General features: G+C 34.6%; 1 protein-coding gene across 1 annotated transcript in view; it reads right to left on the minus strand.

Annotated features, from left to right (window-relative positions):
• Window positions 1-12,795, minus strand: part of LOC134839080 (uncharacterized) — a gene marked incomplete in the record, with an annotated part of 14,760 nt that extends 1,965 nt beyond the window's left edge. Inside the window, 7 exon segments of the mRNA XM_063854498.1 lie at window positions 933-1,128; window positions 4,201-4,313; window positions 6,772-6,922; window positions 8,129-8,310; window positions 11,448-11,789; window positions 11,990-12,064; window positions 12,463-12,795. Of these exon segments, the coding sequence (XP_063710568.1) occupies window positions 933-1,128; window positions 4,201-4,313; window positions 6,772-6,922; window positions 8,129-8,310; window positions 11,448-11,789; window positions 11,990-12,064; window positions 12,463-12,478 (1,075 nt within the window).
• Window positions 12,796-13,956: the final 1,161 nt, after the last annotated feature.

The raw sequence follows: 13,956 nt of genomic DNA on the forward strand, positions 1-13,956 counted from the left end.
TTGGTTATCTTTCGATACAATTATAATCGGTTAGAATCGATTATTTTGATCCCAATTTTTAATTCAAATGTTGTGCATAAAAATTTCAATTTGATAATTCTTTTGCATATTTTGTCTTTGACCTTGCATCTCAATTACTTATATTTTATGTTTTTTGTAGACGTTGACTTATGTGAAAAAAAAAGAGAAATGATTTAAAAAAATTCAAATTAAATTAAATTTTTAACTTTTTTTTACATAATTTCTACAATGAAGTTGTTTAATGAGGCACAAATTTTTCTCATTACCAAAATATCAGCACATTGCTGTAGTTTCATGATTTATTCGGAAGTTCTATTTTCACCTAGTGCGGGAATATTTCAACTAATATGAAAGAATCTCTATGAAACTTTTGTTGCGTAATAATATTTTGTGTTCAGCTGACGCAAAGTGTGACAAAACATCACGCTCTTAGAGATTTTGTTATTGACAAAAACAACTCATGGGACATAATTAAAATAAACTTTTGGTATGACAAAATTCTGGCTAAACAAAAACTTATAATCAATTATAATTGATTTAAAGAGTATTTTTATGAGTAATAATCAATTATAATCATATATAATAGAATATGATCTTTTGGAAAACATCACGATTATATTCGACTACAAATCCTCTAAACACCTAATTTTGGTAATTATAATCAATTACAATTGTCAAAAAGTCATAGCACTAATCCGTTAAAATCAATTGCTTACGAATAAACTTGGATGCGGGGAAAACAAAACAGCTAAACAAACGCTCTCTTTGATATACAAATTTTTTTCATTATCCGTCGAAAACTTCAATTCACTCAACAAAGTACTATTTTATTTCAATGACGTAATGGTCATATGAAAAATGAAACTGAGACGAGCACTGGAAACGTATACAGAAAGTTCTAACAAACTAACAATTCTGCGTATGCAGTTGCCCATGGAGTGGAAATGGAACTTGTTCATCATACAATGTGGGCTGCAATTCGATATCGTATTTTTCATTAGGCTGTAGATTTTGAAGCAGATAAGTACACGAAGTTTTCTCAGCTGCGCAATGGGAGCCCAAGAATACGCCGTCCAATTTAGTTGCTGTCTCGGTTGATTTTTTCACCTGAAAATGTGTTTCAGTTTTGACATATCACAAAAAAAAATGGGGCGGGGCTGGGGTTGGGGGTTGATTATTAGGGCTAGGGTTGGCCTAATTGTTTCCTTTCCTCACTTATGGTAGCCAAATTTGGTATCCAGTATAGTACAATTTTGGGTGATATATTTCTGATCGGCCAAACAAATTTTAGTAAGGGCATCGCTGATACCGTGCCAATATACTCTATTTTGAATGAAGAGAGCAACTTTATTTCAAAAAAAAATGTCTTAAAAAAATTCGCCTGCACCGCAAATTACTTATATCATTTATATCAAGCTGGTAAACTCGAAAAAGCAATTAAAAACGGACCAAAAATAACGACCTAATTTCTGAAACTTTTTCAAACCCAATAAACAAAAATCCACCCATCAAACCATCATCCATGCCATTGCTGCTGATTCACTGCCTTTGCAGAAATTATTCGTTTCAGTTATACCAGAACTTGGATTTTTTTCAAATAACTTTTTTGACTGGCGATTTTGAAAACAGCTTTGTGCAGAATTGAGATTTGAGCACTAACAATCGATGTTTTTCTTAGAATTTTTTCTAGCAAAACTTGCTGTTTTCGTTTTTAGGCAAATCCTACTCAAAAAATAGTTCTAAGCCGTCAAATAAAATTAATTTCAAAATTTCAGAAATTAATTTCTCACCAAGTAACAAAAATATACAACATAGTTTTCCGCTCTGAGGCGGTGGCGTCCTTCATGCTTGAGGGACCGAATGCTTGAAAATAATTTTAGCTTACTTTCAGCCAATCAAAATTGAGTATTCAAAACCGCAAAGTAAATCGCGAAAATCTCAAAGTAAGAAAATATATCCAAGCCATTAGTGTTAATATTGACCGATTAGATAAAAAGCAGATGAGTTTTCAAGACTGAAAAATTCTTGTGATTTTGAACTCATTAATCTTGATGATTATCTGAATAGAAATGCGGTTGTAACCCGCAATTTGTAATATTTTTGATAACCTTCCACTGATTTAATACATTTTCTGTTAATATTGACTTCGATTTTTTTGAGAAAGGCATTTAGCCAATAAAAACGCTTAGCGATATTGATTGGTTGAAGTTTTTCAAGCATTCGGTCCCTCAAGCATGAGAACTCTTCCCTCTGAGACACATGCGAACGGACATATAGGTATAACGGAGTGCAGCCTGTATTTAGACAACCGCGTATTCATACTCGTCAGTATTCAGACAAATACTGTATGAACCAATCAGAATTGAGAAAAGACATTATTAATCCAAAATAAATAATAATTATTTATTAATTTCTTTTTTGTCTTGATTCTGATTGGTTGAAACAGTATTTGTCTAAATACTGACAAGTCTGAATTTGCGGTTGTTTAAATACTGCTATGTAATCAGGTGTAACGGTGCTCTCCCATACAGTAAACTTGTTCGCGTTGTTTTGTATTTTTTATCATGAATTACTTACACTGAAAGTTCCCAAAAACAGTTTATGATTACTTTAGTATGAAGAAAATATTGGACCAAATTGACATCTGCCCCCTAAAATGGCCCAGGATTGGATCTTAACTTCATTGCAAACTTTCGGAATCCGGAACAATTTATGAAATCCACAAACAAATAACAATATTTGTGCAAAAAAATGCGCAATCGCGGACTTCTCAACTGTAAGCGGAATCCACAATTTGTAAGCGGACTCCACGAATTATAAGCGGACTCCGCAAAGTGTAAGCATATTCCGCAAGTTGATTTTATTTCTGGGTTTGTAGCAGCTCATAATTGATTTTCATTTCAAGTAAAAATGGCCTGTTTCATCCTTATTAAATCGGTAGGGTAAAAGTTTTTTACTTCGTCGATTTGAATTTTGAATTTTCTAAAACAATAATCTGCATCATTTGTTTCAAGATTGATTATTTGAAGACACTGTATTTCTTATCGTCAACCGTTAAGGCATTACAGTCAAGGAACAGTGAGTTTGCCTGTTTTCGTTTCGAATTAGAAAAACAAACAAATGAAGTTTTTTTCCAATTTAAATCAATTTCTCACCTTAAGTTATGCAAAACTGACAATTCCACACATGGTTGGTGCAAATATATAGAAAAATTAGGCCAAATACGAAAAAAATGAGCGCTGTTTTTCGAACCATTATTTGGCCAGTAAATTACAATTCGATAGAGAGGTTTTTTGATGCATGAAACATGCCTTTAAATGGCAAAAGTAGTTTGAAGACTTCTTGGTTACTAAATTATTCTTAGGAAAACTTAGGACCTTGTCTTCCTTCTCTCAAAAAACTGAAACGACAGTCAAAAAATTTTTAAATTTTATTTGAGACAAGTTTAGAGAACTGTTTTTTGACAAACTAGTCCTTTCATTGCTTTTATCTTCGTATGCCAACGAGCTGGAGCAATTCTTAAATCATCAAAATAGCGTATGATAACCTAATGGTAACTGATTAGCCGAACTATCTATACCTTCGACAAAAATTTCGAAACCTTGGAGAGAATTTTGAGCGATAATTAAAATTAATCGACAATTGTTGGTCCAAGCTTTTTCATTTTCTCAGTTTTTATCGGTTGTTTGGCGCTTTCACAGAATCTCTTAAAGAATAATTTAGGTCCATAACTTTAGTTTTCTTTTTTTTTTCTCACGAGGATGTTTCAAGAATAACAACAATTTCCAAACTAGTTAAAATTGACTGGCCAAAGTATGCTTCTAAATCATTTTTTCTAAAACTGTTTTCTTGGCTATGTGTCAGTTTTCAAAAACCGTTTTCTTGGCTTGTGTCAAAAGTTGAGCCCTATATCGTTATTATTAGAAAAATTGTTCAAAACGTGAAGAAAAACTTGTTCATTTACTCAGTTTCAAATCAGAAGTTGTTAGTTCGTTGTCCCGTAACAGTAAGAACCTATTGAGATTTTTCGCGAATCAGTTTCTTCGAACAGAAGGTTCTTGTGAAAGACATTTCTATTGAATAAAACTTCCTGAATAAAACTTTTTGCGCTCAAAGTTGATAACATTCCGTCAGCTTTAAAATGAAATTTTTAATTGTTTCAATAAAAGCGTTTTTTACTTGGTAGTTGAAGTCGAATTTTTCTCTGTGTGGTAGCTGATTGGCCTGGATATGGACGAGGCACGAGTCACCGTCACAAATATAGGTATCAACTTCAACTCCAAAGCGATGAACTAAAAAAGGGCCGACCTTTAGTTTATTTTTCATAAGTAGTAGTTACTGATAAAATGATGGCTTTAGAAAAACCCAGGATGATTAAAAATATTAGTCATAAAATTCCCGCAAATGAGAGTTGTATGGACTCGCATTTTTAAAGGCTCTATATCTGGAACTGTGTGAGAACTGAGAAGCAACTTCAGAGTATCGTGTGAAACCCGGAAACTTATTGAATTGTGTAGAAAAAACTAGTTAAGTAAGAACTGACATCGCATTTTCGAAGAAAGGCTGAACAACAGTAGGTATCGAACCAGAAATAAAAACTACAAGAAAGAAAAGGATCACATAGTTTCTCAAAAAGAAAATACTCAAACCTTAGAGGCCACAGTACCATATAATATTTGATTTCTAATCAACAACTCTAAAATTTTGATTTCGAGTTATATTTCAAATGAGAATCAGTGAACCTTTTGGCCAAAATGCATGTTACCAAGGAGACCATGGATGTAAGTAAGCCATTGCGGATTAAAATGAGGAAACCTAAATATGCCATTGCTGATAACGATAAATTCTACGGTCGCCTCAATGACATAACCATGTAGCGGTGGGTTTTTTTATTATCAAAGTGAATAAAAAATAGTGCCAATTGCACCCAATTCAAAAATTAGTCGCGTTACTACTAAAAGACTCAAATATAGAAACATTTTCAGACTTATTGAGTCGCGCCGCTTCCGGGTCTAGACCCAAATTGCCTTTTTGCACCGAAAGCTTGAGACTGAAAGTCTGGACATGAATCGCGCCAAGGGTCGCGAAAGTCTGGACTAACCAAAACTTGGTCGCGAAATTCTGGACATAGGACGCGAAACTCTGGAGAGGCATTTTCAAGTTTTTTGTGACTTCAAGTTCAGACTTTTGCGACGAAATTATGGTATGCCTAGCGCGTCTTTCATGGCCCACGGCGAGTCTTTCGCGACTCATGTTCAAACTTATGATTTTTTTCCAGACTTTCTATACTCAAGGTCTCCTGGCGGCTATGCAATTAGTGTCTGTATCCGGATGCGGCGCGACCCGCTGCGCAGTTTGGTGTCCAGAATTTCCAGTCTCAAACTCTCGGTGCGACTATGCAATTTGGGTCTGGATTCGGATGCGGCTCAATTCATTCGCGACTTTTTCGATTCACGGTGCAACTTTATGTCCAGGCTTTCCAGACTCAAACTCTCGGCGCGACTACGCAGTTTGGGCCTGGGATCAGCTGTAACAAGACCCACGTGCGACTTTTGCTATCCACGGAGCAATTTCATGTCCACATTTTCCAGACTCAAACTCTCGACGCCACTATGCAAATTGGGTCTAAATCCGTATGCTGAGCGAGCCAAGGTGCGACCAAGTATGAGACGGCGTGACTCGGAAACGTCACGACCCTACATGCAACGGCGCGACCGGCGAGATCAAGCTTTGCCATTTCCAGACACCGCGACCGAGGTGAAGGCGGCTCTCGACTTTCGCGACCAAGATGAAACTATCGCAAATTTTGCCACCGAGGCGGAAACAGCGCAACCACGGTGGAGATGGCACTTCCCAGTAACAATTTCTCTTGGTGTAGACGTCGGCGTTGTGAATTTGCAATCAACTCAATACACCTGGGTCGAGGAAATCTGAAAATGGCTGAGTTTGATTGCGCCGTTGTCGCTGTTTCTTGAGTCGCACTGGTCGCGCCGTCTCTACCTTGGTCGTAAAAGTCGCGGCTAATTTTTTCGGTCGCCAAAGTCTAGAAATGGCAAACTTTGGTGGCGAAAAACTGGACATACCAAATATGGCTCGCTAAATTTTAATCGCGCCGTCTCCGTTGCGAAAGTCTGTCTGGACATATCTAAAGTTGGTCGTGACAGTCTGGACATGCCAAAATTTTATCAAGAAGTTATAGAGTCGTGGATTTGAACCCCGTGCTTACATTAATTTAAAATCGGAACAGATCAAGGTTTTCAAGGTTTGATTTCTGTACGTGACCGTTTTAAAGTCAAAAACTCTTATATTTCAAATTGAAATGTTATTTCAAATGAGAAACAGTGGCTTTTTGTCATATTAGATGCCAAATTGGACGAGACCCTTGATGTCAGAAGACCGATGCGGATTACCAGTAGGAAATCTACATATGTCCTTAATGATGACAGTAATTTATGCTAGTTTTGTTTCTAAGGTCTTCTCAATTACATAAGGAATGCTATTTCAAAACCAATTAGGTGGTGGGTTTTTTATTATTACCAAAGTTTGGAAAAATTAGTGTCATTTGTACCCAGTTCAAAAATCAGTCATGTTTTTTAGAAAAATAGCTAAATTAATAAGTGTATAACAAATCGCCTGGCTGAAAATTCTATCAATATCAATCTAATATGAACAATTTAAAACATATAAAACATATTTTTCATTTCGGTAATGACTTTAAAAGTCGTATACGATCGCACAAATGGGACTTACTTCTGAATTCAATATTCCTCTGCCCTGTGGTAGATAGGCTTGTCATAGGGGGATTAAAATTGTAGTAATTGACTTCTGTCCTAATCCGGATCAATAGGAGTTGCTTAGGGTTAATAGCTGAGAGATCCAGGCACTGGAAGCCAGTGTCTTGCTGAAAACGAATTGGCCACAAATCGGTTGTTGAGTTCAAAAAAATACAATAAAACACAATATCAACATTAATACAAAATATAGCAAAAAGAGCTGTCTGACCAGCTAAAGGCCGTTCACCAATTGAATTTTATCTAAGAATGTGCAGTGGTTCAAGATTTTTATGGAATGATGGTTGCATAGTGACTTTCGAAAATGGAAAAAAGGGCGCTTTATTTTCATTTATATGGTGTTGTGGTTCCTGCGAATCGCAGTAGGCCTTAACAGTCGTGTCGAAGGATAGTCCAATTATCTCCCCACAATCCCGACTGTGTAATTTTGTTAAGCTAGCTCTTTTTTTGCGACTCAAGGCCGTATTTTGCCTCTAGAACTTTCACAGAACTTTGCTTCTAGAATTTTCACGTGGTACCACTATTATAGCCGAAATTGGTCAGGCTGTGGTAGACCCGAAGCTAGAGGTCAAGTGAGAGCTCGTCTTCACACACTATCATTCATTGCCATGGCATGGGATCGAATACACGATCTGACAATCTCAATGTAAACACTTTACTACTATGCTAAGTGCCTATTATATAATGTATTTAATATTCGGCAGTGTTTTTCGAAACAATTTTTGACAACACGCTGGTTCAAAAAAAAATCTCTCAATTCACCAATCACATGATGCAACATTTTCAGAAGATCCACGAAAACAACATAGATCATAAATGGCAGCATTCAATTGTAGTTATTGCTCTAAATGCGCGCGAAAGCTATTGTACTATAATTTGGGTCCAGTTTGTAGTGTTGGATCAATTCAGAATATCACGAGAGAGTGGGACTTGAAAACTTGGTCGACCTTTTTGGGGGTCGACTAACCGGATTTTCCGAGCTCTCCCATATAACTATAACGAAACCATTTTTTGTTTTAAACAAATCTGCGTCGCAGACAAACTTGCTATGAAAACGTGCAAAAACGGTTTTTGTGCATTTTTGTGACGTTTCCGTCAAAATGTCATCGCTTTGGGCGCATTTACCAATAGTATATTGTACAAAGACTCCTTTAGAAAATTATCACAGCTTATGCGACGAAAAAGTTTGTCTCACATAATAAGGCCAAAATGCGGGCCCATTTGTAATGAAACCATGAGGGGAGGCTACATGCTGAGGGAAATACTGAAGGGGCTGCATCCTGATGGGGTATATACATTTGGGTATATTTGGTTACCAATTGTCCAACTCGGCTGTCCACTCGATCAAGTTCAGTAACTGTTTCGCCTCCGCTCCACTGACTCAGTGTGCTCGTCACTCTGTCGTAGTTGGCTTCTTCTTTGGAATTGTGCCACACAACGCAGAGAATTGAATCGTTCATGAACATGACACTGACGTCACTGTTGATCGTCGGAGGACCTGCAACAAAAAAAAATTGAAGTGCAAGATGTCTGTATATAAAATTTCTTTTAAGCAAAGCCAAAAACAAATCGAAGCAAAGCCAATCTGGAAAAGTGTCTATCAACGCAAGGAAACAGAAAAAAAATACTGTCTTCTTTTTTGAAAGAATTTTAATTTTAAAAATATACGCCCTTGAAGCTCTTTGATTTCCCAGATCATAATATGACTGAAACTTTTTTGAATAGTTAGCAGAATTTGAGACAACTGGAACAATAGTTAGATTTTTTATTCCACTGGGAAATCTAAGTTAAGTCCAATTTTGAAACCACCAGTTGATCAAGTATTTTGTGACCCTTACACATATTAGCTGTTCGATATTGAATTTGTCTACTTTTTAACAAGGAAAATGATGTGAACTTAAAAAGAAAATTTACGCGGAATATTTTGATACTTTCACGGGTTATTAATTTACGCGGACAATTTTGATCTGAAAGAAAAACTCTTTATTTATGACTACTAAAGCGAATTTAATTGACTAATTATTGACTAAATAACTAGTTAATTAAAATGTCAAATAGAAATCTTAAGAAATTTTTAATTGTTTAATTAAATTTGTCAATTTAGTTGTCAAATTAATTTGAGAATGTTTTTAAGGTTAAAAAAATTGAAGAAGTAAATTGTATATCATTGAATTGCTTATGATTCAAATACTGTTTATGATTGTGTTTTGTTCTTATTTGATCTGAATTAAAAAGTTGGATCACAAAGTAGTTATACATTCAGCGCAGATTTATAAAAATTCAAGTCCTTAAATGGAACCAGAAGACATTCACATTTTTTTTAGCCTTTTCGCTTTTGTTAATTGATTGCGCAATTTGCCTTTATTCAACAAAGGAAAATATGTGAGCTTTAAAAATATCACGAGTCAAATTGCAAATTTCAAAGTTGAGCTTGATGAACTTTCAATTATTTTTTCTCTCAAAAAAAAACGACAAGCTCCGTGTAAGTGAAATTTTTGGGGTGGTGATTATCGATCAATCTTAGCGTTTTGGAAACAATTTAACCACAAACAAGGGCGTCTGAGCTGAAACAATTGACGGCAGACATTTTTTTGCTAATTTGTCTCATTTAAAGAAAATTGGATCAAAAGGTAGTTGTTAAATAAGCCAAAAATTTAAAAAAAAACAAGACTGCTCGTATCAGGGCGAATACGTGAAAGTTCCGACTGCCTGTTAACGTTTATGGAGTAGTAGTAACATAAACAACAAAAAAATTAAATGTAATAAAAAACAAAAGGAATAATTTTTTTTTCTAAAATTTGAATTTTTTTAATGAAAATCATCCCCCCACACGCCATATGAAGTACAAAACAAAATATTTCGCTCCTTGTAAGAAATCAATTATGGCAAATAAGCTTCTTTCAACCAATTTGGAACGATTTCCAAGACGGAGTAAATCTACAACCTATTTTATTAGAGACGGATTAAATCTCCGCTTAAGCGTTAATAGCGCGAATTCTATAGCGCGTTAATTGTCCCAAATTGATCAAAATGGCCAAAACGCCAATATTTAAACTCTCATAACTTTACCAAAAATAAATAACAAGTGAAACATTTTTTTCAAATTAAGCTCAGGACAACAATAGCTTTCGAATGATATAAATAGAATCCGTCAAAATGGCTAGTTAAAAAGTTGAAATTTGTCTGAAGAAAAAAAACCCACCCCGAGCACAAATATTCCGTTACTTTCGTATCGAAAGTCGGAACAATAAAGTCCATTTTTGAAACTAGAATTCAATCACGTTTTTTTGCGACTAATTCTCAAATAAATGGAGTTGCCTTCGTTCAACAAAAAACTATATGTGAGATTAAAACTAAATAACAAATCAAACAGCAATTTCAAGTTTTTTCATGAGAAAAAAAAAACAAAAAAGTTATTTTGATACTTTCACAGGTTATTAATTTACGCGGAATAATTTGATGTGAAAGAAAATCTCTTTATTCGTGACAACTAAAGCTATCTTGATTGACTAATTTTTGACTGAATAACTAGTTAATTAAAATGTCAAATAGAAATCTTAAGAAATTTTTAACTGATTAATTAAATTTGTCAATTTAGCTGTCAAATTAGTTTTAGAATGTTTTTAAGGTTAAAAAAACTGAAGAAAAAAAATTGTATCTCATTGAATTGTTTATGATTCAAATACTGTTTATGGTTGGGATTTTTTTTGATTTGATCTGCATTAAAAAGTTGTATCACAGTAGTTCTATATTCAGCTCAGATTTATAAAAATTCATGTCCTTAAATGGAACCAGAAGTCATTCAATTTTTTAAAATCTTTTCGTTTTTGCTAGTTGACTGCGGAGCTTGTCATTATTCAACAAAGGAAAATACGTGAGCTTTAAAAATATCACGAGTCAAATTGCAAATTTCAAAGTTGAGCTTGATGAACTTTCAATTATTTTTTTACTCAAAAAAAACGACAAGCTCCGTGTAAGTGAAAACTTAACTTGATTTTTGGGGTGGTGATTATCGATCAATCTTAGCTTTTTGAAAACTATTTAACCACAAACAAGGGCGCCTGAACTAAAACAATTGGCGGCTGAACTTTTTTTCTTTTTTTTGCTAACTTGTTTCATATAAAGAAAATTGAATCAAAAGGTAGTTATTTAATCAGCTGAAAATTTAAAAAAAAAACTGCTCGTATCAGGGCAAATACCTAAAAATTCCGACTGCCTTTTAACGTTTATGGAGTAGTAATAACTTGAACAACATAAAAAAATTAAATGTAATAAAAAACAAAATGAAAAATTTTTTTTTCTAAAATTTGAAAATTTTCAATGAAAATCATCTCCCTACACGCCATATAAAGTACAAAACAAAATATTTCGCTCCTTGTAACAAATCAATTATGGCAAATAAGCTTCTTTCAACCAATTTGGAACGATTTCTAGGACGGATTAAATCTACAACCTATTCTAATAAAATCGAAATAAATCTCCGCTTAAGTGTTAATAGCGCGAATTATATCGCGCGTTAAATGTCCCAAATTGATCAAAACGGTCAAACTGCCAATCTTTAAACCCTCATAACTTTACGAAAATGCTGATATTAAATAACATATCAGTTTTCGTTCGAAATGATTTTTTACTCACGTGTTAATATTATGTGCTCCAAACCCTCTCTACTCATTTGAACAAATTCTCCGCATAGTTCACCAACTACACGCACGGTTATTTGATAGACAGCGCCTTGATTTAAAAAACCATTCGATATTCTTGAATTCAACGTTAATGTCGAATTCAACAGCACTTCTGATGACGAATATATAACTTCCTCAATCGGCCAATTGGTTTCAGCGATAAGCAGTCGCACAGTGACATCTAGTGACTCATACCGCAAGCTTCCCTCGTATGCCTCATCAGAGAAACTTATTATGACCTCGTCATCCCCTAAATAACTCACCACCTCTAGAGTTTTGGGAAGCGTGGGTGGCTCTGAAATTAAACAGGTCAAATTAAAAAAGCAATGTTTTCGTTGAAAAATTCCCCAGATCACAGGACTGCAGTAATTTGAATAAAATAAGTGTTTGATTAAAGCTGACCTAAAGTACCTTTTGGTCCTAAAATGTTAGAGAATAAATTAAAAATCTGTCGACATTTTTGAGGCTTTTTCAAGCTGAAAACTTCGTTATTACCTGGGCACGCCAAGGGATCATCTGGATTATTTTGACTGTAGACCAGAGCTACAAGAACAAGAGCTGCAGACAACGCTGAAACAAAATGAATCCGTGAACAATTAATTGACTAAAAATCATAACCTCTTCAATCAAATGAATAACCTTTTGCTTCAATCAAATTAAGTCAAAACAATATAGTGCAGAGCTGCGTGAAAGAACCATGGACATGGATAAGGAAAAAAATGAGTATTAGCTTTACTTTTATATTTCCGCTCATAATCAAATGAAAAAGTATAATTTTTACTATATATTTAATCATTTAATTTTCCCGAAAACCAACAAAGGTTCTCTTTAGCAAGGTTTTTTTCAACTGCGGTAATTTTTTCGAAAAAAAAATCAAAATTATAGAAGAGAAATTTTAAGTTCTTCAAAAGCGAAACGAAAATGTGAGGATAAATGTGAGGATTGAAACTGCTACATTCAATGATTACCTGGTTTTAAGAACATTCTTATAAGAAAAATGATGGCAAATTTGAAGTCAACTAATTATAAACAACTGATTTTTCTTTGTGCTGTTTCAAAATGGGACCCTTTGACAGCTCAGCACGAATCATCACGACTTTATGCGAAGAAGTTGTTTTACGTAAAGAAAACAGTACCATTAGTCGTAAATAATGAAAAGAACTTGGCCATAATAATTTGTAAAAAGAATCGGTAAAAAAATAATTTGACGTTCTCGAATCATCTAAAGAGTTATCGTAAGCTTCATGCTAAAAAATCCAGCGGCTCTAATCATTGAAGCCTTCATCGAAAAAAGTCTAGCGGCTTACATATAGTCGACAGAAATTTAAATGACGTAATTTTTCAGCCATAAAGCACTGATCAAAACAAATGTTCAAAATGTGCGCCGAAAGGTAATCGTATTTTTAGATACCAAATAAATTATGAATCACTCCGTTGCATAGTCAGTATGAACTATGGTTCGATGGAACTGTATTCATAAGCAGCCCGAAAACATGATTAGCTAACATCCAAATGTTTGTGAAATCTTTCTTGGTTTTACATTGCTGTGATCTTCTAAAAATGGGGCAGAAAATATTTACCCGGTGTGGTTTTTTTCTGGCATTAACATAAACATTGAATTTTTTGACCAAGTCTTTTACCAAGTAAGGACTTGATATTTTGAGTTTTAGAAATGAATTTCTCATGCGATCTTTTTTTGCAATAAGTGGGGGTGGTCTGAAATTTGTGGTGACACAGTTGCTGCTGATTCAAATTATTGAGAGAACGCTAAAACAAAAAGCTTAAAATTTGATGGTCTTTTTGGTCATACAGACACTCTGTAAATGATCATTACGACGCCAAACTGTGCGCTGGATAGGCGCAAAACGTAGTGTCTCTAGGAATTCAGAGACAAATATTGAACTGTAAGTGGATTCCACTAACAAAATGTCAATGGATTCTGAGCTCAAATATGTGTTATGTAAATTTTGTCGTATATGAATATAAATGTTGTCGCAGATTCTGCAACGAGCAAATAAAGCTAGTTGTTCCAGATTCCGCAAACGTAAGCGGATTCCCCAAATTGTAAGCGGATTCCGCAAATGTAAGCAGATTCCGTAAATGCCGCTAATAGTTTTAAGGATTCCGCCTACAATTTGCGGATTATGCTTACATTTTGCTAACTCGGCTTCCAGATGCGGATTCCGCGACAGCGTAAATTTACTATACAAAAAATTAATATTTGCTTGTGGATTCCCCAAACTGTTTCAGATTCCTCAAATTGGGCTGTTTTTTGAGCAACTTTGGGCAATAGAGTGTTTTAGGTTAGTGTTCATGGAATCCAAAACAGCATAATTTTTTTTTATATAGCAATGTTGCGCACTCCAGAACAAATCTGCTTTCAACCTGTTACGGACTACGCTCGAAATTCACAAAAACCAAATTTGGCATCGTAATAATGAGAAAAATATATATATACATAT

Source organism: Symsagittifera roscoffensis, chromosome 2, assembly GCF_963678635.1.
Source record: "Symsagittifera roscoffensis chromosome 2, txSymRosc1.1, whole genome shotgun sequence".
In the NCBI taxonomy this organism is placed as follows: domain Eukaryota; kingdom Metazoa; phylum Xenacoelomorpha; order Acoela; family Convolutidae; genus Symsagittifera; species Symsagittifera roscoffensis.